The sequence below is a fragment of the Euwallacea fornicatus genome, chromosome 21 (assembly GCF_040115645.1).
Source record: "Euwallacea fornicatus isolate EFF26 chromosome 21, ASM4011564v1, whole genome shotgun sequence".
Classification (NCBI taxonomy): Eukaryota; Metazoa; Arthropoda; class Insecta; order Coleoptera; family Curculionidae; genus Euwallacea; species Euwallacea fornicatus.
This window is the reverse complement of record NC_089561.1, coordinates 587,344-610,878: the sequence shown is the minus strand read 5'-3', so window position 1 is coordinate 610,878 and position 23,535 is coordinate 587,344. Positions and strand designations below refer to the sequence as shown.

Sequence of the window (23,535 nt, the reverse complement as noted above, 5' to 3'; positions counted from 1 at the left end):
TTTGCTTTAACTTAAACCACGAGAAAAAACTAAATATCCAGATATTCCCGAGGAATTTATTTCAAACAAACTCATTTTGCGTTAGTTCAAATCTTCGTAACGTTACGTTGTGGGAGAAACCCATTTGACTGTAAAGGACGCATGCGTCTGCAAATACCATAGATCGTTACAAAACTATTATAAATCAATAACTTTTTTATTTGACCTCACAGAATGACCTCACATATCGGACTTACATACCTGGAAACGATCACTACTTAAACGACAATAGAACAATATACTTTAGCTACTTTGGGCTTGGCCAATAAGTACGGCCTTACCGTTAAGTCGGTCTGAGTGCAATCATCGACCCACATAGCATTCTTTCCTCCCCTGATTTTAAGCAGTAAATCGTTGCATATCTCATATTTCCCATCGTCATCTGCGAGGGTGATCTCGGTCAACGTCTGCTCGGACAACTTCGTTTGGGGCACCCCCCGTTGCAGTTCTGTTTTCCTGGGCAGGTTTTTCATTTCGACGCTGTGTTCCTCAATATCATGATAAGGGCAGCACCGGAGGAGGCTGCAGAATTTAGGATTGTCACTGGAAGTTTCGATAGAGAGCACCGTGCAGAATTTCTTGTCCGAAGTAACCACAGTCGAAGATACGAAGGCTGGTAGAAGAAATGGGTACACACTTTGCACCTCTTAGTGTTGGTAGTTTTGGCCGGGGGGGAGGAGCGGTGGAACTATATGGCATTTCCATTCTCGTTAGACAGGCGTCTCTTTGGGGGTTTCCTGGGTTTTGCGACAGCGTGACACGCGACGCTGGTGTCATGAGTCTGACTGAAACTCACCTGTAAAGTTTTCGCAAATTTCCCGTTGAAAGCAAAAAATGTCAAGTCCCAGCAGGGATGAGACTAAAGCTAGCAAGAGCGAGGCCGAAGTTCTGCAAGAAACTGAGGATATCTTGCACAATTGGACAATAGATGTGGGGTTCCGACGCCTCTCCAGAAGCTCCAGACAAGAAAACGTCCAAACTGACGAAGAAGCTACAAAATGGGGAGAATATCAAGGACTTGATAACGTATCAGACAGAGGGGGCTCTACAGAGAAGAGAAGCAAAATCTTGCAACTGCCCACTTGGAGCAGCCCTCGTGAGTGCGAAAGGGAGATAATGGGGGATGATTCTTCCAAGAACAGGGTGCACATTGAGTGCGAGTGCGAACTTCCAGGGCTAGCGGGAGGTGCCGTTCCTGTAATGACATCCTTTATTCAGTCGGGAAATGAAAACGATGATAAAGGTTTGAATTGCTGCTTAACAAAATGGCGAATGACACAGAAATCTCTGATTTATAGAGAGAGGGGAGAAGGATGAAGTTGTGCATAAATTTAGGTCCAGTCTCATTTCGAAGTTTTCCAGTAATTTTAGGAGCGCGAGAATTACTTCTCCGACAAAATCCTCGCACGGACCTCCTCCAATCGAGGAGGGTGGAGCTGTGAGTAGCATTTGCTTCAGTGAGTCTCCAACGATACCGACAAACCTCATGCAACATTCTTCCAATGGTCTTCCAAGTAAACCGGAGTCCGAAGAGGAGCATGATTTACATTTGTTGAAGGAGGAAGCGAGGAGGCTCCGTCGCTACAAAAAGCTCACTAGCGACTTCGCAAAATACGTCTCTAAGTCTGCGAATCTGTTACCCATGATCGACCAGAATTAAATATTTCTGTTTCAAGACTGGCAGAAGAGACTTCAGACCTCTCAGAAATCTCCAACCCTGAAGCCCAAGCCTCTGTGGTGGAAGATTTGTGCAAGCATGTGGTTAACTTGAAGAAAATCGCGAACGAGCTTAAAACGATCGAAAACCGAGCGTCCTCAGAGCCACTGATCCCCAAAGATCCCCTAAATCCTGATCTCAGAACCAAACAGACCAAGGACATCAACAAGATATACATCAAGTTCCTGCCCAGCAAAGCTACGATTAAAAAGAGGAAAAGTTGCAATTCTGAAGCTCAAACTGAGTCTGAGGAAGACGCGGTTTGTTCAGCTCTCAAATCAATTTCAATGATTTCAACGAGTCCTTCCCGTAGAGCCGAGATGATGCGAAAGTAGTGGACTCGGTGGACGGGATGTTTATCCCCTCCTTTGATGACCCTCCTGAAACTGACGATGAGGATGATGATGAAGAGGGATTGGATATCGCTATAAGAATTCCCGAGCTTCAGAAAACTCTCAACCAGCACGCCTCCCATTTATCCATCATCTCAGCTGAGGCTTTGGGGCGCATCAAGCGATGCCCCAAAGAGTTCACCTTGAAAATGGATTTTGTGATGGGAAAAGTGTTCTTTCAACCGGCGAGAGCACCCGCAAGCAACTTCGCTATAGGTAAAAATACTCGGCGATCGAGGCTTATTCAGCATCCCTTGTAGGTCCAAACTTCAGGAAAGCGGGGTGCACGAAATCGGACCTAATCAGCATCAAACTCTCAACCGAGTGCTTGTACGCCTCCCAGATAATCCCAGTCGAGGGCGCAACCAGAAAGGACTCGATCGAATTTCTCAGATCCGCGGATTCTGAATTCTTCAACGCGGTGAGTCTGCCTCAAGCGACGAGGCGGAGTTCTGCAGCCACAAAATCGTGCGTTTCCTTGAGAAGTGCCAGGGAGTATCTGCTGGGGGATTGGGCTTGTTGCAAGAGCATGCCTCAAATTCCCAGCCTCAAGAGGATTCTAGAGGAGCCGGAAGATAGAATCGTTAATGGTAAAGTTCGTAATGTTGCTTCGGAAAGGAAGGCGGAACGGAGGTTCTTAGCAGGGATGGCAGCTGTGAGACCGTGGAGCCGGGAGTCGCAGAGAAAGAGGGCCAGCGCTAGTTGGGAGAATGTTGGGCGCAGCAGTCCTTAATCAGAGGATTTTTCCAGAAAAACAAGCGAGAAAATCGACTTCCGCCCATAGATATTGATATTGGGTGTTTGATGCTGGCTCTTTTTTGCGATTGAAACTACTTTATGTTTATTATTCCAAATACATGCTTTAGCTGTGCTACATACGGAAAACACACATTATTGTATTAAAAGACCACAACCAGTGGTCGCAAATTAGAGATTCGCCCATGCGAAGAAGTAAACCACATGGAACACCCACCGGATTCAGTACCAGAGAAAACCATATTGTTTATAAATAAATTGCACTATAATTTGACAAATTGCTATATCGTTATTCGGATGTTTGCAATGTGTGCAGGTCTCCGATAAAAATTGAAATGGGGCCTCTCATGCATGTGCTACAATCAGGCCTTTCCCGAAGCTTTAAAGGTATTTACTCGGACTTGGACGGACATCAAAGTTCGCTTTCAACTCTTCCTCTTCAAAGAAAACGTACGAACCCCCGTTTAAAGGTCTCTAAACTCCGTCCTTTTACGGGCACTAACCCCTCCACGCAGCGCAGTCCTGCCCTCCCAATTGAGGTAATTAGCTCCCCTCTCTCGGCGCTCTATCGCCCTCTGGCAGATACGGTACATTATATGCGTGTCGGACTGGCAGGGCTCAATGCGAAGGCGATTTGGATTAATCAGCAGTTTTACATCGGCCCTTTGTATCTTCAAGACCCCGCCTACAGGGCGAGTTTAGGGAACCCTCTCGGCGGAAAGGGCTTCGTCCTCGGTGCTGAGGACTGTGCGCCAGGACGGTTTCACGACTGGCGATGTGAGTTTTCTTTTTAGCAGCTTTCAGGGTGTTTTTGACTCGGGAGGATTTTGAGTTACGTTCCACTGAGTTTCAGTTCCGCCATTGTGCAGATGTGTGAAGTCACTCGATGTAAGAGCGTCTAAAAAGAAAGCCGAACAATTAAATAATCATAAGTAACATAACGTTATGAATGATATGATTTTCCGAGTGTATGGAATTTTTTAAATTACAGTGCTAATTACATTTCGTCTTTCAATTAAATATGGGTAGCTGCCGCAGGAGAAAGCGGCCTCCTCGCATGTAATCTACTTTTACCAAAATTGTTAGGTCTGCGCTCATACAGGGTGGCCCAGCGAAAGTTTTGCGCCTCAATTTTCAGTACTTAAAGGGAAAACGTGTGAAATCGCTCGAACCAATCCGCTTTCGATTCGAAGGAGACAATTTTTTTAATTGCACTTTCAACTCTTCAATTTCAACCCCTGAACCGCGGGTAAGGGTTACCCCGAAAATTTTTAATAGGGAGGTGTGTCGAGTGATACCTCACGATTATACCTGATTATGACCTCTACGCTTGGAAAGGGGGAGGATATGAAGCGCCTCTTGCTATGATAAAATCAGTTCAACATAGAAAAACATTTATTTATTTATTTTAACTTTCCTTGTAAAAAGCAAATAAAAATTACAGAATAATTGAATAAATCACGCATTTTTACCATACATAAGTAAAGTATAAATATTAAAAGAAAAATTCACAGACCAACAACCTGCTTGATGCTATCTTTTCTATCTACCGTAACGCACAGAAGACAGAACACTATAGCATACATGCTACAGTACATACTGTAGAATAATACCATACAATGGTACCTTATCCCATGCTACGACTTGACATAAATCGCACACTACGGTACGAGAGTTTGTCCGTGTTATAGTATGGGGCTTTGCTCATCCATGGAACTTGTCATAGGAGTGTTGGACTTGCCATACTGCAGGATAGGGCTGTGTCCAGAGTATAATATGGGATTTACCCCATATAAATAAATCAGTACTTATATCAAATTATTTACGTTTTATTATTCGTCATTTCTGTTTCTTTAATCATAAAATAAACAAATCTTGGTGTAAAGACGGCCGGATATAACGACCCCCTTTGCTCGGTCCTCTCCCCGTCGTCATATTCACTGTGCATCAACATTATGTTCTTCATTTCAATTGCAATGTTTCACAAAAGTTCTCCTGTTCCTCCCGAACTGACGGGCGTAGCAGCGCCCTAAGGGCCTCATCGAAAGTGGTCTTCGAGCCTTTGTAAGACAACGCTGAGGACTCTAAATAGTTCACAGTCTAAATGTCCTTGGCCATGTTCAAACATTGCGAAAAACTGACAGATTGCACGATAGCGATGATACCATGGCGTACTTCTGTTTTCTTAAATCAACCTCGAAGCCTACCAAAATTGTGGGGGGTAGGGGCAATGGTGTTTCACTTCAGAGCACCATTTACCTCGCACGTTTTCATTGTAGATAGTGCTTCTCTGCAAGAAAGGGAAGAGGAAAACATAGATTTCGATGTGCGAACGGGGCCTCAATCTGACGTAGTCTTCTTGGCCTGCGGGGTCCCACAGTTGAGGGCCGATGAGGCTGCCATTCACTATTACATTTGCGTAGCGGTTATCGAAAACTGTTGGGATGTACTCGCCGGGAAACGAGTTGGTGGTGTAGGTGAGGAGGTAGGTTTTACCTACAGCATCAGCATTCGCCACCACGCAGTTCTCTGATCGCATTCTGAGATTTATCTATGATTTAAAAAAATCAAATTTAAAGCTTTTAAAACACAATATTTACAATTTTCCTTCTTATTTATTCCGCAAAATAGCAGTTTGGTTGAAAATAATGCTGGAACCAAAAAAGTGTTCTATCCAAATATGTCTGGTTGCATATACTGCTGGAACTGACAATGAAGAACGTGGGAGAACGACTTGTAAATATAAAAAACGTTAACAGAGGGCGCCGTAAGCGAACATTTCATTTATCGTCGTTTTTGATTTCTTTTCAACGTAAAAAGTAAACAAATAATGACGAAGACGGTAGTACTGACGTCACCCAGGGGATCGTTATTGCAGAGTCGGAATCGGTTAAGTTTTTAACAGTTTTAACAAAAAAACAGCTACTCGCTATATTTATAAACCGGGTTGTCAAGTATTAATAAACACTCGATCGAACGCTGTTGCAGGCTCTCTTGCCGGTCGCACTGTGCAGCAATTCCATCCATTGCTCCCAAGTCAAATTAACCCCGTTAAAACACTAACAGAAACTTTAAGATACCACCAAGATCAAATTTTATGTTTTTACAGATCGTACGAAATCCTTCGTAACTTTGTAAATTAATCTCAGTGATTTTCACTAAACTTTTTAGCAGATTTATGGCAGATTCGCAAGATTTACACTCATCTTCAAGCATAAAACAATTCTAATAAACCGCGAACTGATCTGTAAGCTATAATTTTACCAAATTTCAGTTCTGCAGTTATTCGAGTGTCTTCCACACAGGCTCGGACTTTCTGAAATACGCGCCCATCTTCCCGGTATTCTGCGTATGAATCTCAAAGTATGTGCCACAAATTGTGCACCTGCTCTTTGCACTATAAAATCACAATATGCGCTGTGCACAAAACTCAAAATTTTAAGGCACTTGCACTGAGAAATAAAGACAAAACAGTGGGATAGATATTGGGATTATTTCGAGGAAACTTATCATGAAAAGTGGAAAAAAAAATTATTTATGTATGTTATAATAACATTTTTAACACTAATTAACTATATAAACTGATAAAATTTATCACAGTGATCTTAAATATTATTACGGTTACGATCACCTTAAGAATGGTGTGAACTCCGTTTCATTTTATTTACTACCACTACTATCGAAACATCTCAGATCATTATGAGTAAAGTTGTTTTAATTAATTCATTCCTTAAAAATATTTTTAGTTGACAACCACTTGGCTAGAAGACCTGCAATAAGACAAATTATGGCAGACCAAGTCGGGTCCATTGTTTTTAACAGAAACCATCACAAATAGTTCGATGCCCCGCTCTGTGGTTAATCTTTCGCACTGAAATAAACGAAATACTCAAGAATTTTTATACGGGTGATGAGAAATATACATTCAAAGCAAGCAGGATGCGATTTAGAAGCTACTTACAATTTTTTTCTTATTAGAGGGCATGCCTCTGCAAGTCTTTTCAAAGATATGCTTCATCGATTGGTCCACTTTCGGATTTTTCGCGATTTTTTGCATTATGTCCGCAGTAGTTCTGCACACTCCGCATGTTGATACCTCTTCTATGATCAAAATGGAAGTGTTTTATTAAAATTATTAAAATGCTAGGGAAAGGCCACACTTACCTCTGACGAAACCTAAAGGATCCTGTACCTGAGGACATAATTTTATATACGCGCAAATCTGGGCAGGCTCCATGGCCTCTTGGAGCAGTATAATGATTGCATCTGCGTATTGGTCCACGAACTTATTGCAAGAGGTGCTTATTGATGTAGGCAACGCTTTGCAAATCCCGCGGACCAGAGATTTGATTTCATCCTGTAAGAACATAATTATTAAATTTTCCTTCCCTGGGTATCATAACGGACGTCTGTTTTCTTGTCCTTTAGCTCATCATCGAGCTCCTTCATAATAAACTCGCACAAAACGCACTTTTCGTCGTTCAGACTCTCGATGGGGTGGCCGTCGACTGTGTTATCGAAAATTACATTTGTTTCTACAATAAATAAAGTTGAAAACTTTGGAAATGAAGTGTGAGGAATGGGCAGAAACCTGTGTCGCCTCCAAATCGTTCTTCCTCTATTTTCACCTCCTGCGACATAGGAGTTTCATCGGAGCAATATTTGAGAAAAACGCACACTTCCTGTGGTTTGAAATCTGCGACCATCATTTCGATTAATTCATCTCCGTAAGTATCAATGAAATCATTGCATTCCATCTTAAGGTTGTTCGATAAATGATTGCAGACCTCTTTCAGACTTTTCTCGATTTCATCCTGGAAAATTACACTCCAATTAACCCATAACATGATTACAATTCTCAGATTGCACAAAATTCAATCTTCAGAATTTTTAACTTCTTCTGACCAGATAATTTATCATGAAAATAAAACTCTTTATCAACCAACTTTACCTTCGTTTTCTTGCCTTTGATCATAGATTCTAGTGTAGTTACAGCATACAGACACAATGGACAACTTTTGGACGACTGAGCAGTCTGGAAAACGTCCACATCCCGAATTTCCTCTCCCGCAACGGGACACACCTTGATCTTAGGGCAAATTACTGATGGGTCCACTTCCTGGGCCAAAATAGCCACTAAAACTGGCTCATATGTATTTACAAATTCCACGCAAGTTTCATTCACTGAGTTGGGTAGTTTCGAACATGCTCTGTCGATCAGTTTCTTGACATCATTCTATATTAAAATTAAGAAAAAATATTGCTGCTGGGAAGTACATGATCTCAGTGTTACCTCGACTGTGGGATCGCTGATTTCTTGCTGTAAAAAGTGCAGGAAATACTGGCAGAAAACGCAAACTTCGGGATTGTACAATTGCTGATGGGGGGGAACTAATAAGTCAATGGGCAGCTGCATTTCTTGAGCTGACAAAACTGGAGAACTTGGCTTGGACTTGCTTACTTGAACTACAATATCATCGTGATATGACAATTGATCTTTGAGACTCATGGCCGCGTCCACATTTTCCACTGGCAACAAGGGCGCAATGAGCCCGTCAACAGTGGCTGAATGACAAATGCCGATAATTTTGCAAACAACAGAAGGGTCCAGGACTCGTTCGACATCATTATAAATCTCTTCATAATAAGTATCCACAAAAACTAGGCATTCTTTGCTGATCTGTGACCTTGTTTGTTTGCAAATGCCCTCTAGCATCTGTTTGAATTCTGCTTCAGTGGTATTGGCCACCAAGATCTCCTTCAAATGAGTGACTAATTGTTCACAAAGCTTGCAAGGTAGGTCATCTTTACCACTACAAATTAATCACTATAAAAATATTGGTGTTTGGATTTTTTTTTAAAACTAACTTGACTTGAACATAACCGATATCAGATTTGGGGGTAATTTCTACTTCGTGTCTGTGGAATGAAGCGGAACATTCTCCTAAGAGTATACAAGAGGCTTGGGGAAGATTTTCAATATTTAGGTTTTCTTTTACATAGGAGAATATGTCATGGAAGTGAGTTATCGCAATATTCATACAGGAGTCGCTGTAGCTGTTCATGCGGGCGCAAATCTGCATAAAAAAACTGATCAAATAAGTACCGAACAAATCGACCTGAACATACTTTTATAAGAATCGTCAAGAAGCCCTCATCAGATAACCCATTAAATTTAGTTTTGATCAAATTTAGAGTGCTGTGGCAGTTATCACAAGTATTACCCACAACCAACTCTGTGGGTTTATAGGAAACCCCACTCTCGGCTTCGGCAAGTAACTGAAGAATCTTTGCACTGTTACAAAGTCCTGCAACTGCACACACAGTTTGAGGATCCATCTCTGATGCCAAAGTGTCAATCAAATCGGGAACAAACCCATCCGCTATTTTATCACATTCCTTTACAATCGGTTTCAAACGAAGGAGGGCACAGGACCCTTCAAAAACCTCCTTGATTTCCTCTTGAGTTTCATTGCTCAGCAACTGATCTCGGGCTTGCTTCACCATGTCCTTACAGGTATCGCAGATGCTGGTAGTGTCTTCAGGGTACTTTTGATGAATCCATACTGTTTGGATGCAATGTTTGGTGGCATGGCAACCTGCAGCATTGCTAAATAGATAAAAGTCGTGGTCAGTTTTAATTTGTAAGTTTAGGGGGGGCGTTATTTTACGTTAAGTTCAGGCACCAGAATGATGGACCATAGGTGCATTCTTTTTCACCAAGGAGGTGTTGTTCCCTGATGGTTGGGTTTTGCTTGAGACTTCTGCCTACATATGCAGATTCCACTGCTGCAAATAAATTTGTGGGTTTTGATTTAAATGCAAAATATTGAATAATTTTAATAATTAATTGCGGAGTTTTTTTGCAACTGTATTCTTTGTTAATGCTAATTCGTAAGAAGTATATATAAAATTTATTGTTAATAATAAAACCACTTGTCGTCTTAAGATTTTGCTTACTTCAGTCACGAACTTGGAGATAATAAAATTACTAATATCAACATATTCCTTGGTAATGTTTACATTATTCATGTTTATGTTTGTGTTTGTGCTGCGAATCAGCAGTAATAAATGTGCGACAAATAGAGGGCTTATTACATTCAAGAATTTACAAAGCATACCATAAAATGAAGAAAATCCTAATGATTCTTAAATTTGCATGGAGATCTTCATACAAGGTCTATATCATACAATAACGAATATTGTTTCTCCTCTGGTACTTTGTGTATGTGTTTAAAATATTAAAATTAGCTATACATGACATTATATAAATTAATTAAATAATAATTTAAAAAATGAAAATAAAATAATGCACGTCGATCACATGTACAAAATGAAGAGTTCAGTCAACAAAGTACACAACACAACAATTCGACCAAGAGAGTTTGTGATTATAATAAAAGTTTTAAATACTAGGGTTGGAGGTTAAAAAAGATAGACATACTAGGGGTAAGAGGCAATTATCAGTTAATTTATTGTCTATTGTTTTGGAGTGTAACGTTTAGTTGAATAGTGAGACTTATCTTCTACCTTTATGTTGCAGTTATATCAATTTAGTGAAACAGAGTTGCACCTAAATTCTATATGGTTCAAGGGAAAAGGAGTGAGAGTATACGGGACCACATGTTTTAGAATAATGGGTACTGGAATCTGCTGACCTACTGAACATATCGCTAAAAATGTGATAAAGTATATAGGCGTAGCTTAAGGATACATTACACATGGTTTGATTGTGATAGCGCTCCAGTTATCAATTATATTGCAATTTGTTTTTCCCGTTAAATTGCTTCATTACAGCTCAAAATAACCAGTTTTGGGTTATCATAGAAAGATAGGCCAAAGAGTTTGACTTTCTTTACCCTGATAAACCTTATTAATATTGTTATCAGTGAACGGTTTAATATAAATTCTCTTTGTTTCTTGTTTACTTCTAATGACTGTACATTTAGGGTTCAAAACTAAGAATTCTCCTGTACCATAAATAAATGGGTGAATATCTCAGAAATGTAGTTAGTGTAAAAAATAGGGGGAGTTAATTTAAACTATTTCCCCTTTTTTTTTAGTATAAACTAGTTGCTTCTTTCTTAAAACTTGTTTATATTTTGTTGCTTATTAACAGAGTCACACACATACAACTTGATTGTGAAGGCACTAAAGAAAGAGAGCAATTAACTGTCTTTCCAGCCTTAAGTATAAAAAAACCGGGCACTATACATGGGTGTGCCCTGACTAGAGTACTATTAAAACTGTTTAGCATAGCATAAAGGCAGTTGTCATGCAGGATTTTATTCCTTGTAAAGGGTTTCGAATCCAGACTCAAACACTGCTCTTTTAAAATCATAAGGAATACCGCTGGGAAAATTCCTGCCAACAGGGCACCTGATGCTTAATCTTCAAAAGCAGCATTATGATTCTATCCTGCACAATAACGCTAGTCATAAGCATAACACAGGGAATACATCACCCTGGCCTACCTCATGACAAATTAAAATAATAATGATAATAATGGTAAATAATTATTAAATCCAAAACACTTAGACACCCTATAGCTTTAAGTAATCTTTGATTAAGTTGATTACTTAATAACTATTTAAAAAAAGATGTTATCTATAAGACTTATTGGAACTCAGTAAAATACTGGGTGAAATACCGTACTAGACGTGCCTTCACTGCAATCATACCATTATGACTCAGACAATCTTCTGTATCAATTTACTTAAAATTCATAATGAACAAAGACATTCTAGTTGTTGAAGGTTTAAGGAGCAATTCGTGTTGTTTTAATTGATTGTTCTAAGACGTAAAAATACTTGGCAATAGCAGAGGTTCATGTCAATCAAACCTATTTCCTTTGTGATAAAAATAATGAGGTATCCAAACAGGGGATAAACTTACCCGCTAGCCACAATAGGGCTAGAATTATGAACTTCATGTTGGGGTTAGGCTCTAGCCGAAACTGCAATTAATCACAAATATAAATAACCTCTTTGGAACGAATTTACGAACTTCTTACTACGATGGACAACAACGAAACGTTATGAAGCGTAAATCGATGAGAAATCAAAACAAATAACAAAATGGCAACTGTCACTCTCAGCTAAGTCACGTGGTATCGCAATGCTGCCACACTATACTTCAATTTCGTAATTACTGTTTCAAATATTAGGTAAAATTGATTGTAAAGCACAAATTATAATTATTAATTTCTATTATTTGTATTAATTAAATGCGCTAATTAAAGTATTAGGTAGATTGCAAAGCTGTTAATGCAACTACAAGAAGCGCCACCTATCCCACAGTGAACAAACATGCATTCGCATGATCGAATACTTTTTAAATTCGTATTTGAACCTGAACAGATCAACGTCAGATGGCAGCATGAGTATTAATAAAAATTAATAGGGGTCGAGGATAAGGGGGATAACAGTTAAATGATATCAAATTAAGGGTGTTTTAAGTATCATCAGATACAACGGATGTAACTCGAATGAATGTCCCAAAATTGAGGATGTAAATTAGACAATACCTAATTTTTATAATAACAGCAACTTCCTGAAGAAATTGATATTTTCCAACAAGTTCCTATGGGGGACAACTGAAGTTTGTGGCAATGTTACGGAATTTATGCTTCAAACGACACTTTAAAAGAGTTCCCAGCAACTCATACAATTTTCGTATTATGGGTACAAATCCACAATCTCATACACTTCTTTTGGCCTTTTGTTTTTTCTTTGCCTTGTTTTTTGGTCCATTTTTCCATCCCCATTCCGACGCATACCATTATAAATGTAAGCGGAAAACGTTATATTCATACATATTATACGCGGGGAGTTTTGTAAGTATTTAGTATTCAGATAACGCATAAAACGCCCTCTGCATCCCGGCAGCCCGCTCATGCATATTCATCGCTCTGTAATTAATCATCCCGGATAGGAGACACCCCCTCAGGGGCGTACGTCTCGTGATATATACCTTTGGGGTGAATTTAGTTCACTAAAAAATTGTTTCATTTAAGAGAACCAGATGTTTTTGATAATGAAAAAACGGGGCATTGGTCTTGAGTTTCTTGTCGAAATGGAGGAGAAAAATGACGTATGGCAACATTGGAGAAATCTTATTCCGGATTACATATTATTGTCATGTTAAAGCAATCGCGTAATTGGCTTACATTTGAGATGAGATGAAAGATACAAAGCTGAGGGCTAATGCGTATGTTTACTGGGGTGTGTTATCGCCCTCTGCCCAGACATATTAGCTCGAAATTGCATCTGACATGACAATACGTTTTACATATCGACGGTATCTTAGGAATGGATTGGCCGTAAATTGGACCATTTTCCTCTGAAAGGTTTTTCCGTGTTCAAGGTATATGTGCCATTACCCACATATTTCGTTCGAAAGCCTGTCAAGTTTCAGTTATTTCTCGGGCAAAGTCCGTAATAAAGTTAGTGGACAGCTTTAGCGGTCCGCCGAGTCCGGGTGTGCCCACGGAGATAATAAAACTCAGCGTCCGAGCTGGACCGTACAAAGCCCGGGCTAAAGTAAATTGCGGTCCCGGATTAGTTGGATTTGTCCGGAAGCCATGCGGTACCTGAGGGTTATACGGAAAACGACCTAACTTCTAGTTTATGTTTTAAGCAACAATAAGATGTAGACCGATTAAGCTTTATATTGAAAAGCGCCATTTTGAGGATCTGGCTGTCTCCTCTTGAATTACGTGGATAGGGAAACAATACTCGATTAAAAATAACAGTTTCCGAGCGGCTCTTGTATCCTCGAAGTCGTCGGCAGTACCGCGGGTGGGACGTCCACTTGCTTTCTGTCTCGCTCGGGAGCAGTGGCATTAGTCGGTGCCGGCGTCGTAGTCGAAACCCGCGTGGTGCGTAGCTGGCAAGTAGCAGTACGTTATACGGGGTGAGGTTGGTGAATAAAGTCGATGAAGGGGATTTTGATGTTGTGATGCAGGAATGTTAAGTCACAGAAGCGTCGGAAAAATTACTCGCAGGGGATACAATAATTTTGTAAAGAGAGATGAGGAGTGATTATGTCGAATAGCAAGTTGAGACTTTCCTTTCTCGAGGGGCTTATAACTTGGTCGTTTAAAAATTTTCAGTAAACACCTGACGAGGTACTCTGAGGCAGCAATGTGGGACTGAAATTTCTACAAGGAAGGCGATTTTTTTCGAAAGTTTGCACGCAAACGTTAAACAACCTTTCACGATGTGGGAAATGCGACACCCATCTGTGGGTGCGCGCAGTTAATCATCCGCAATCTTTCACCTTTCTTCGGAACTCAACCAGCTGAACTCGATTCAAATTTGCTGGTGTAAAATCGCGATGCCGTCCCTTCAATATGTACCAAACAAAAAAAAATCAAAAAACGCCCCCCTCGGGACCTGCAAAGCATTCTCTAAACTGCGTCAACACTTCGCCTCTTTGGGGAGGACCAAAATCCGAAGGGAGCAATCATCTCTGGCAAAAGAACATCCCCCGACGAGCGTTGTTAAACACATAAAGCATCTTTTTACCACCAGATGTTGCTCATTACTATTGCGGTACACAATAAAACCATCGCTTTGTATGTCGTAATGTGGCGGTAAATTGTCTGTCTTGTTTGGCTATTTATTATTCTATCTGTTTGGTTTTGTTTGAGGGTGCATCGCGGCACCCTGATTTATTATATTAGAACGTCCCTTTGTTGGCCGTTTTGGATGTTTGCTTTACCTTATTCTCGTACTTTTTTGGATATTCTCCAGTGATAAAACTCCATACCAGGTGAGGAGCTTTAATGCACCTGGTTTCTAAATTCCATCCTGCGGATTAGAATCGCTCTATATTCCTGCAGCCGTCTAGGATAAAGGAGAACTTCGATGTTCCGCTTTATCTAGTGCTTAGTGCTTACTCTCGATACAGGGATAGAGTAAGTAATTGACGGATTTTCTAGTGGCTTTAGGACAGATTATCATAATCATAAAACGAAATTTTGTTAAAGGGATTTAAAACGTGTTAGAATCACTACATGGAAGGATCCCGTTTAAAATTGATTTTACAGCGGGATTAAGCCCGGTAATCGATTCGTGGTGGCTTTTTAATCTCCGCTGTAATTAGTTAATCAGAATTCAATTGGACGCATGGAAATGTAAACTTTGCGCATTAAAATACGTTTGATTTTGCCCCAAAAAAAAAACCAGGACAAAAGCCCGGGGCCCTCGTATCGATTTTTCATTTATTTGGCATCGAACAAATGGCATATTTACATTGAAAAACGCGGGGAGGGTGACTCGTTTTATTTTACAGTAATTTATCTTAAGGTTCCAACAATGGCCTGTCATAATATGGGGATGATGTGACACCTCGGACCCTCCAAGCATTACGGCTCTGGTGCAGACGAGCGTAAGGTTAATTCCTAAATTCACTTTTTATTGAATCGGGTATGGGATAAGGGTGGAACAGCCCGGTTTGGGGATCTGTTTATCTCAGAACAGTAGTGATTCCCGCGCGAATGGAAATTTATTAAAATCGGACAATGGGAAATTTAAGGGTCAATCTCTTTAATATCTATTCGCGAGATCACAAATATCGCCATTATGTCATCAAAAATTACCGGGATCAGGCAGAGCTTAGGCGGTTCAAATCCCTGTTTGCCGACTGATTGATCCGTTATTATCCAATTAATGTATGGTAAAGAGATTGCCAAGCCTCTGTTTTGCTTCGTGCACGGCAGTGTTAAAGCGTTTTTCCTCTAAGCCCCGTACATATAAAGATTTATTAATGCCATATTTTACAGGAATATCATTTTGATTAGGCGTTCCGAGATAACTTATCGACGCAGCCGTCATAAATACCCTATCCATCCGATGGGAAAAATGTTGGTTTGTGAAGACATGCACATTATACCGTTCGCAGACGGCTTAGAGATCAAATAAATCATTAAAAAGGAGAGTTTATTCGGCAGAGAAACAGGACAATTTGTTATGTGCATACGTGGTCGCCTCTGCTAGAACCGGCTCGGAGAATGCTTGAGGAATGATCCAAATTTAAATAAGACCGAAACTGCTGCTCGTGGGACTCTGACGGCGATTCATTAAAAACGAGCACGAAAAAATCCATTTCCACTCGCTGTAACTCTCCGAGAATTCGATTTTCTGGTCTCGGGACCATTGCACTAACCTGGTGCGAGGCCAGCCTGAGAGTGCTGCGAGCGCACTGGCAGCCCGAATACGTCATTCTTCATCGTCGCGTCGTCTCATCACTAATCTTATCAGTAAATTTCTAGACTCATCATATTATTACTTCATCTCATGATCAATGCAGATGACTGCGCCTGTATTGAAAACCGAGGCGAAACGTCGCGTTGCCGCACTCCGCTTGGACTTCCTCACACAATCGTCACAATGGGGCCTTGAGGACCTCACCGGTGTTTATGACGCAACACTTGCAAATTATTTAAGGCAAATGTGCAATGCGACCAATATGGGCCTTGAAAAAACGAATCCGGCCCATCAGGTGCATAATCTGAAAACATTTAATGGCTAATCCATCTTTAGTCTGCGGGACGCCCATTCTGCAGCCCTAATTGATCGTTTTATATACAGGGTCTGTTGACTGATCAGCGGGGTGCACGAGGGCGCTACCGGATAAATTGCCCTTTTGTTTGCCCTTTTTTTATACTCGGCCCTATAGCGAAATCTATGGTGATTATATGCCGATTAGTTTATTAGATTATATGCAAAAGTTGTTGCACCCATCAAGTGACGTCAGCGAGAGTGCAATAATTAAAACAGATGGGCAAATGGCAAAATTAATTTGTACATCAACCCCTTGTGGGACATCGGAGAGCGAGCCGCGATAAGGCAATAAGTTCGACGTTCTTGTAATCCACAGAAGGGGTACCATTAATCTCGAGGTTTAAGGGGTACCGATTCCCGATGAAAGGGCATTCTATTCTTCGCTTATCTAAGCCCCTTTGACTTAAATAGAATTTGAAGTAGCCGTTCAAAAAGAACATTGTCGCGATAGTGTCATCGTGCATACACAAGGAACCCCCTGTATCAATCGGGGGCTATTTTATATCTTTTTAGTTTGCTTTGACGGCTTTAACATCGAGACTGTTATCCATAAAGAGCCCATTCAGGGATTGTATTATGTAAGACAAGCGTTTACTCCTTCCGAATTCAAAGACTTCCGATATGGAGAGGGGAAGGTAGTCGATATCCCTGTGTACGGGATTTAACTTGATTGATACCGCAAATAAAGAAAAAATCTAACTTGGAAATTCTCCATTATTAAATGCGACGTCACGTTCATGTTGCTGGAAAAACAATTAAGCACTCGATCCGGAAAAATCACGTTTATTTGCCAAGTTTATTTGGACTGCATTTCCATCAGGGAAGGAAAGAGGAGTTTCTGTAGGAGCAATTTTCCTTCACAATAAAGAATAAGGGGCTGGAAGTTAGTGACTTCGAATAGCTGGTTTTCCATGCCGAGAAACCAGAGCAAGATTAGAGTGACATAAATCATTGAAACATTTAAGGTATGTTTACAGGCATTTCTGGATTATCTCTGACGCACAGACAATGTCAGCAGCCAAGCCCACAACAGTTACACACGCATTCAAGCCGGAGTAATTTATTAAATAGTAGTGAAGCGAACAAAGATGATACAGTAAACGGGGCACAATAGTGGAGAGAAGTTATAACAACGGTAATCCCGGGCATGGAGCAGGACAATGCGAAGATCCCGGTGCGCCCATATTTCTATTTCCATTACAATGGGCCTTTTGTTGCGGTGCAACACTCCGCACTTCATAATGTACAGTCCACAATCGCGATCTTTAATACAATGTTGATATTTCAATGGCGTGCCAAAATGCCTGGCGAGGGAAAAATCTTCCATTTTCGGCAAACATTTCTTCACTGAGCAAACCGAGATTAAATCCTCCACTATTTGATCAAATGGCATATTATATTTGCACTGAAGGCGTTACACTTTTACCTCCTACTTACCACTATTTGCCTAGCAGTTTTAGATGCACAAACATGGTATCATGGCATGAGAACGTTGATAAATTTCGTATTACTGCCTACCAAGTTGGCGCCTAAGAGATTAGAAACTGGGCCATCAAATCGGAAGGGTTTGATACACCTGTTAAACATTTGTGCAATCGGTTCAGGACGGATTTATGGCCAATACGCAATCTGAGGTGCTTCGTTTGAATAGGAAATTCCGATAAAAGATCTAGATCTTATCGCCAAGCATTGAGTGAACTTTGAGCTGATTCGAGTTTGGAAAAATGCCCGGTCCGAATTAGACCAAAAGCATTTGTGAACCTGGGAAGCGTTGACTGAGCAGTTCCCCTGCTAGTCCGGTCTAGTCCTTTTAAATGTGTAGATTGAGGAGAGTCCTCAGGGACGAAAACAGCGAAGCATCGCTCCTCGCCGGGCACCTCGACGGTCGCCTCGTCAAGAATTGAACATCGCCGCTGATTAACGCAACGAAGAAGTTCGCGTCGCCGTAGTACATTCGTCAAGATTCTAGCGAACAAAGAGGTACTAAAAATGTTTTCCGACTCAGATGGTGATAGTGATTCGCGAAATATCTTGACATGATGGGTACTGTCAAGTACGCATTGTTCATGTTAAATTTGGTCTGGCCCCTCAGCCACCGCCACATGTTCCGTCCCTCAACCCTCAACGTACGTCGAGTCCTTCCATCGGAACGAACATGTGGAGTACCGCTGATCGAACGCAACGTGCACTGTTACCTTACCGAGGGGAGCGGGCGGTTGAGAGAACCAATCGCAGAGCGAGTTTCGAGCACCTCTGACGCTGGAAAACAAAATATTTTATTCGTCATTTTACGGCGAAGTGAGGAGCGAGGCGCGATGCTCAGCGAACAACTTCGGTTGATTTACCATCGCCGGACGGCGAGGGGCGATGCTTCGCTATGTGTTCACCCGAAGAACCTGCTGGTCGCTGCAATTAAGTCATCACTCCTCCGTTCAGACCAGCCCTGGCTGTCTCGAAATGGCCCCAACTTTCGTCCCGGGTCAATCGCGCTTCTTATGCGAAATTGCGAGACTTCCCGGGATCAGCTCTCAGCGTTCCAGTATTAAGCGGAATGCACTTGCACCGGAAGGTCGCTAAAGTACGAATTCCCGACTGTCTTTGCATGGCCACTGCGTCGTGGATCGGCGTTCCAGGTGGCTGTACGGATTAGCATTTAGTACACTCCAACGAGAGGAAATATCATCCGATCTCTATCAAAGAACTAAATAACTCAAGACTGGTTTCAGCCATGACGAACCTTCTCGAACGACATCTGTTTTTGCGATCCTCTCGAGGCTGTCGCAATGAATCATCTCGAAACGTGCATCTTTGATCTTCGGCCTAACGAAAACCGATATTTTAATTCCTCTACTAATTTCGGATGACCACAAACGCACGATTTATCGCCGGTATAAACTGATATTTATTGCCAAACAAACACTCTTCGAAAAACGGATCTCCGCCCCTTTAGCGGGCCTCCGATGCCCGGAAATTTCACGAGTGGCGTAGTTTTTAGTGTAAACACGTTTCTGGAAATTTGATATTTTCCTATAAGAGCAATTACAATTGCAGTATATGACAGATTAGGGCAATATAGGAACGGACACCTCCCGTCCCTATTCGGGACATTATCCAGTTAATTCAATGAGCGGCACGACGCCTAAAGCAAACACAAGGGAGTCGGTTGGATGGACCACCATGGGCACACACGTCTTTTGTGCCCGACACGTGACCTTTAACAAAAGAGCGGCGCTTCTGGTTTGTTCTGGATTGTTTACGTAGGCGTGAGAGGACCGCGCTAAAGATGAACAGTTTAATTTATTCCGCAAATATTGATGATGGAAAAGATGTCTTGTCTCTATATGTACGTGCATAATAATCCCCTGTTAGAATTACAAGTCCTCGTAGATGCACCAGGGCGTATATACGTTGCACTTAGCTCTATAGCCTCTGTGCGCCTACTAATCTTACTCTATCCATATGTCAATATCGGAGAGAGCCTGCTTAAGGCATTGGTCGTGCGAGGTTCTGTTTATGTCGAGGATTACAGTCTCAGTGTATGTTCATATTGAAATGTTTAAGATATGTGAAGCCTCATCTTAAGTTTCGGGAATAAAGCAATCGAACTCGCTACGGATGAAGGTCGGTAAGTTGTCGCGATTAATGTAGAAATATACGGTTTAATGTCGAGCGCTGGAACTCCCGGTAAGAACACCCGATCATCCGGAACCATTAATCACCCGGAATTTGCCAGTTTAAGGTTGGTTTGCTTATACACGGTGACCTAGAAACAAGGCTACGAATGAGTATTGGGTGTTCTCTTGACGTGAGAATTGATAAACGCGCGATTTGCCGATCCCCGTCGCTTCAGAGATGCTCCTGGGGCCAAGCTCCTGATCCTCCAGCATCTGGACGAAGATTCCTTCTTTTTCTTCTTCTTCTTCTTCTTCTTCGTCCATAACGAGAATTTTTGGTGTTCCTTCTTCCTCCTGCATTAACGTATGTAGAATTTCGTCTTTCTCGAGGAAATTATCATCTTCCAAGCGAACACTTAATTCGATACGTGAATAATCATTGATGGGAAGCGGAGAGAGGAAAAGAAAAAAATACATCCGGAAATGTTCCATTGCGGTGGTGAAGAGAGAAGGTAATCGGGTTGCCTTGTTTGTCTTCTAAGACAAATGGGGCTCCGGCTGGTCTACTTGTGACAATTGTCTTTTCATCTTATCTGAATTTATCGCACTCTTTAAGTTATTTTTGTTATGTGAGTTGTGTTGGTATAAATTGGTTGGATGGCTTGTGTAGACGGTTGTCGGAACGCTTTACTTTTGTGATTAGTGCGATTTACTCTCTTGTTTGTATGCGCTATCTAGTTTTTTCTGTTATTGAGATGAAGTTCCAGTTGGCAGTCTGTTCGTCAGTGTAGTCATTTTAATATTAAAAAACTGCTTTCAGCCTCTTATGTTGTACAGCTGCATCTTCACATAGAATTACATAGAATAAATATTTAGCGGCTTCCTTTGTTTGCCCCTCATTAAGACCAAGTCATCCACAGAACTCTCCGTGTATCCATCTCTTAGTTTTCGCGCCGTATAAGAACTAACGAAACCACCTTGTTATAAGGGCAGTTTCCCCCCTTTTAAGTCCTCGAAATTCGATTTTTCCCGCTAAACAACTCCTTCATACACCGTCGATTTAAATTAAATCCTCACTAGTGTGTTATCGGATAATTTTGAAAACATACGCACCCTGGGCAAATATTTCTTTAATATAAGGGATGATTTTACAGCCCTTCCGTTATTGTTAAATTCGACGCGAGCCTCTTCTTCGAGTTTAAACCAACTGAAGGGGGTGTAGACAACCTCTCGAAAAAGATTGAATCAAAGTTTTAGCTCATTGTTCGAACCAAAGGGGCCATTTCCCACGTTTCGTCGTGCAGTTTGTCAAGGGTGGATTATGATTGTATTAGCGGACGTATTGTAAATTTGCATGAACTGTTTGTTTTAAGTTTTGAAGAGGTTTATGCAACGAAAGCGAACCGAATAAAATTTGTTTCTATATATGCCCATAACAGCGGCCATGTTTTAGGTTATTCCCCGCAGAAGCCGGACTTGGTCTTACAGCATTAGTCGATTATTTTAGACAAATGAGTTTTGGCTCTCGACTTTGACAGTACAATCGAACTCCTCCCAGTTTACTTACAAAAAAAAAAAAAACTCAACTCTTTCACTCTCCTACTCACTCCTTCATCACACACACATTTCTCACTCAAATTACATGCCGAAAATAATTAAATTCGGCGTCCAAAATCGACGTCAATTAGAGAATAAAAGGCCCATTGTTCCCCATGACCAACTTTCGGGCGGCGGTCGATGAATGCCGAGCGCTCGAGCGGCGTCGGCCGGCGTCGTCCGCCGCCATATTGGACGCCTGTCCCTTCTGCTCCGCCATTGGCGCGAGCGAGGCTGTAGGTGGCGCTTGCCCGTCGACGTTGCCGTTGATTGACAGGCCTGACGATAACGTTCTCTACTACACAGCACTCGTTCAGTGTATTTTATTTTGATGCTGTGCTGTTTCTTATTCCGCGGCGATTTTGATGTTGACGAGGACAGTCGTTTCTTTCTCTTTTTTCTTATTTTCTTTCAGGAGAAATTGATTTTACTCGTTTTGGGGTTTGGTCGGGTCTTGGGCACATAAGCGAGGGGAGGGATGCCGTTCTATAGTGGAATTTAACACAAGCAACTAACCATTTTGACAAGTTATGCGACGCCATTTTAATTCTTGGAAGATGCGTCACTTTGAACATCTACATAAAATGGTCAGCGAATGGGGCGTTAAAAGAAACCTTTCAATGAACGTCAATGATGTTGGTTTGACGTATTAACCGTCAAAATTAGACGGAAATGTATTAATGTCAAAAATTGCTGTTTTCTTTTTTTACTGAGCCTTGTTTGGTTGTGAGGTGCGATTTTAGATAGATCATTGCGTGCAGATTACGTTCGGCTGCCATAGTTGCGCAACTCTTGAGTGCCGAAATAGTGTCGTTTTGTCATTAGTTGATGACGTAACTGGGATGCACCGAAGAAATAAATTTTGTTTTAATTCGCCATGCGTTTGCCCCTTCCGGTTTAGTCCTACGTACTTGAAAAATTGGTTCTTTAAAAAGAACATTTAAGTTACAAAATACTGCGTGTTATATTGGCGTTGTCCATTTCTAGCGATTTACAGAAATTTCGCCAGCCAGAGGGATGAATTTTTCTGAATCTTTGGTGTTTGCGCTTTTTCGCCTTCTGGTGCGCTTCCGAATCTTACATTTTTAGTTCAAAAATATCCATTTTTAAAAGGAATATCTTAGCTATAAAATAATACAAAGGCCATTGATGTAGATAGCTGTTTTTTCAAAATTGGGAGGCTTTTTTGAAATTTTACAAGCGCAGATGTACGAATTATTCCTCAAATCTGTAAATGCTTTTACCCCTCTTGATACCTTCGAGAGGTGGACGTTTAAAAACTTTTAAAAATTTTGCAAATCCACTGACGCAACAGTTTTTTTAAGTTCAAATTTTCTCTTGCTTCCGCCCTTCTAGTATCATCTATACAACAATATAAAGTTTATTGGCGTAGCAAGTTTCTGCAATTTTTCATCGGTTTTTAAAATCCTAGAAATTCAATAAAATAAATTATTGTTATTCAACTTGTGCGTTGTTGTTGTCCCTTCTGGGACGTCCCTGAGATTTGCCGCATGTATTACGAATTTAACCCCTTAAAGTCTGAGCAACAAAACAATACAAAGTTCATTGGCATAAGGGATTTCCAAAGTCTAATTAATTTATGAATGCTTTTAGCAGAAGAATTTCTACTGTGCAGAACCTCAGTGCTGTAGCGAGCCCTCAGGGGTGCCCAAAAAAATTGCGGACGCATGAAAAAAATTCCAGATATTCCCCTTTGCATTCTTCGCAGCTCCCCTCCCCGAACCTCCTTTCCATCAATCACCACCCAAAAATGCCTAATCATCCCCCATCTCCATTATAATCGTCAAAAATTAAGAAACTATCCAAAGAAAATAAACAAAACTAGACGCTAA

The 23,535-nt window shown here is 41.1% G+C and overlaps 3 protein-coding genes across 5 annotated transcripts; 1 reads left to right on the top strand and 2 right to left on the bottom strand.

Moving 5' to 3' along the window:
* Nucleotides 1-655: 655 nt before the first annotated feature.
* LOC136345694 (uncharacterized) lies at nucleotides 656-4,030 on the top strand. Of its 3 annotated transcripts, none has more exons than XM_066294228.1 (6): nucleotides 656-1,282; nucleotides 1,338-1,662; nucleotides 1,716-2,016; nucleotides 2,070-2,364; nucleotides 2,409-2,738; nucleotides 2,793-4,030. In XM_066294228.1, the coding sequence occupies exons 1-6, from the start codon at nucleotides 874-876 to the stop codon at nucleotides 2,879-2,881; spliced, it is 1,749 nt and encodes a 582-aa protein (XP_066150325.1). In that variant the 5' UTR covers nucleotides 656-873; the 3' UTR covers nucleotides 2,882-4,030. The 3 variants fall into 3 exon arrangements, with proteins under 3 accessions (XP_066150325.1, XP_066150324.1, XP_066150323.1); XM_066294227.1 differs by having other exon boundaries at nucleotides 2,790-4,030; XM_066294226.1 differs by having other exon boundaries at nucleotides 2,409-4,030.
* Nucleotides 4,031-4,866: 836 nt separating this feature from the next.
* LOC136346008 (ras-related protein Rac1-like) lies at nucleotides 4,867-5,443 on the bottom strand. The gene is made up of 3 exons (XM_066294817.1): nucleotides 5,164-5,443; nucleotides 5,070-5,107; nucleotides 4,867-5,004 (listed from the first exon to the last, which is right to left on the bottom strand). Exons 1-3 carry the CDS (start codon nucleotides 5,441-5,443, stop codon nucleotides 4,867-4,869), a joined length of 456 nt encoding a protein of 151 aa, XP_066150914.1.
* Nucleotides 5,444-6,435: 992 nt separating this feature from the next.
* Sap-r (Saposin-related) lies at nucleotides 6,436-11,975 on the bottom strand. The gene is made up of 11 exons (XM_066294252.1): nucleotides 11,800-11,975; nucleotides 9,576-9,693; nucleotides 9,034-9,514; nucleotides 8,773-8,981; nucleotides 8,198-8,717; nucleotides 7,856-8,140; nucleotides 7,496-7,718; nucleotides 7,312-7,439; nucleotides 7,069-7,261; nucleotides 6,866-7,005; nucleotides 6,436-6,775 (listed from the first exon to the last, which is right to left on the bottom strand). Exons 1-11 carry the CDS (start codon nucleotides 11,834-11,836, stop codon nucleotides 6,647-6,649), a joined length of 2,463 nt encoding a protein of 820 aa, XP_066150349.1. The 5' UTR covers nucleotides 11,837-11,975; the 3' UTR covers nucleotides 6,436-6,646.
* Nucleotides 11,976-23,535: the final 11,560 nt, after the last annotated feature.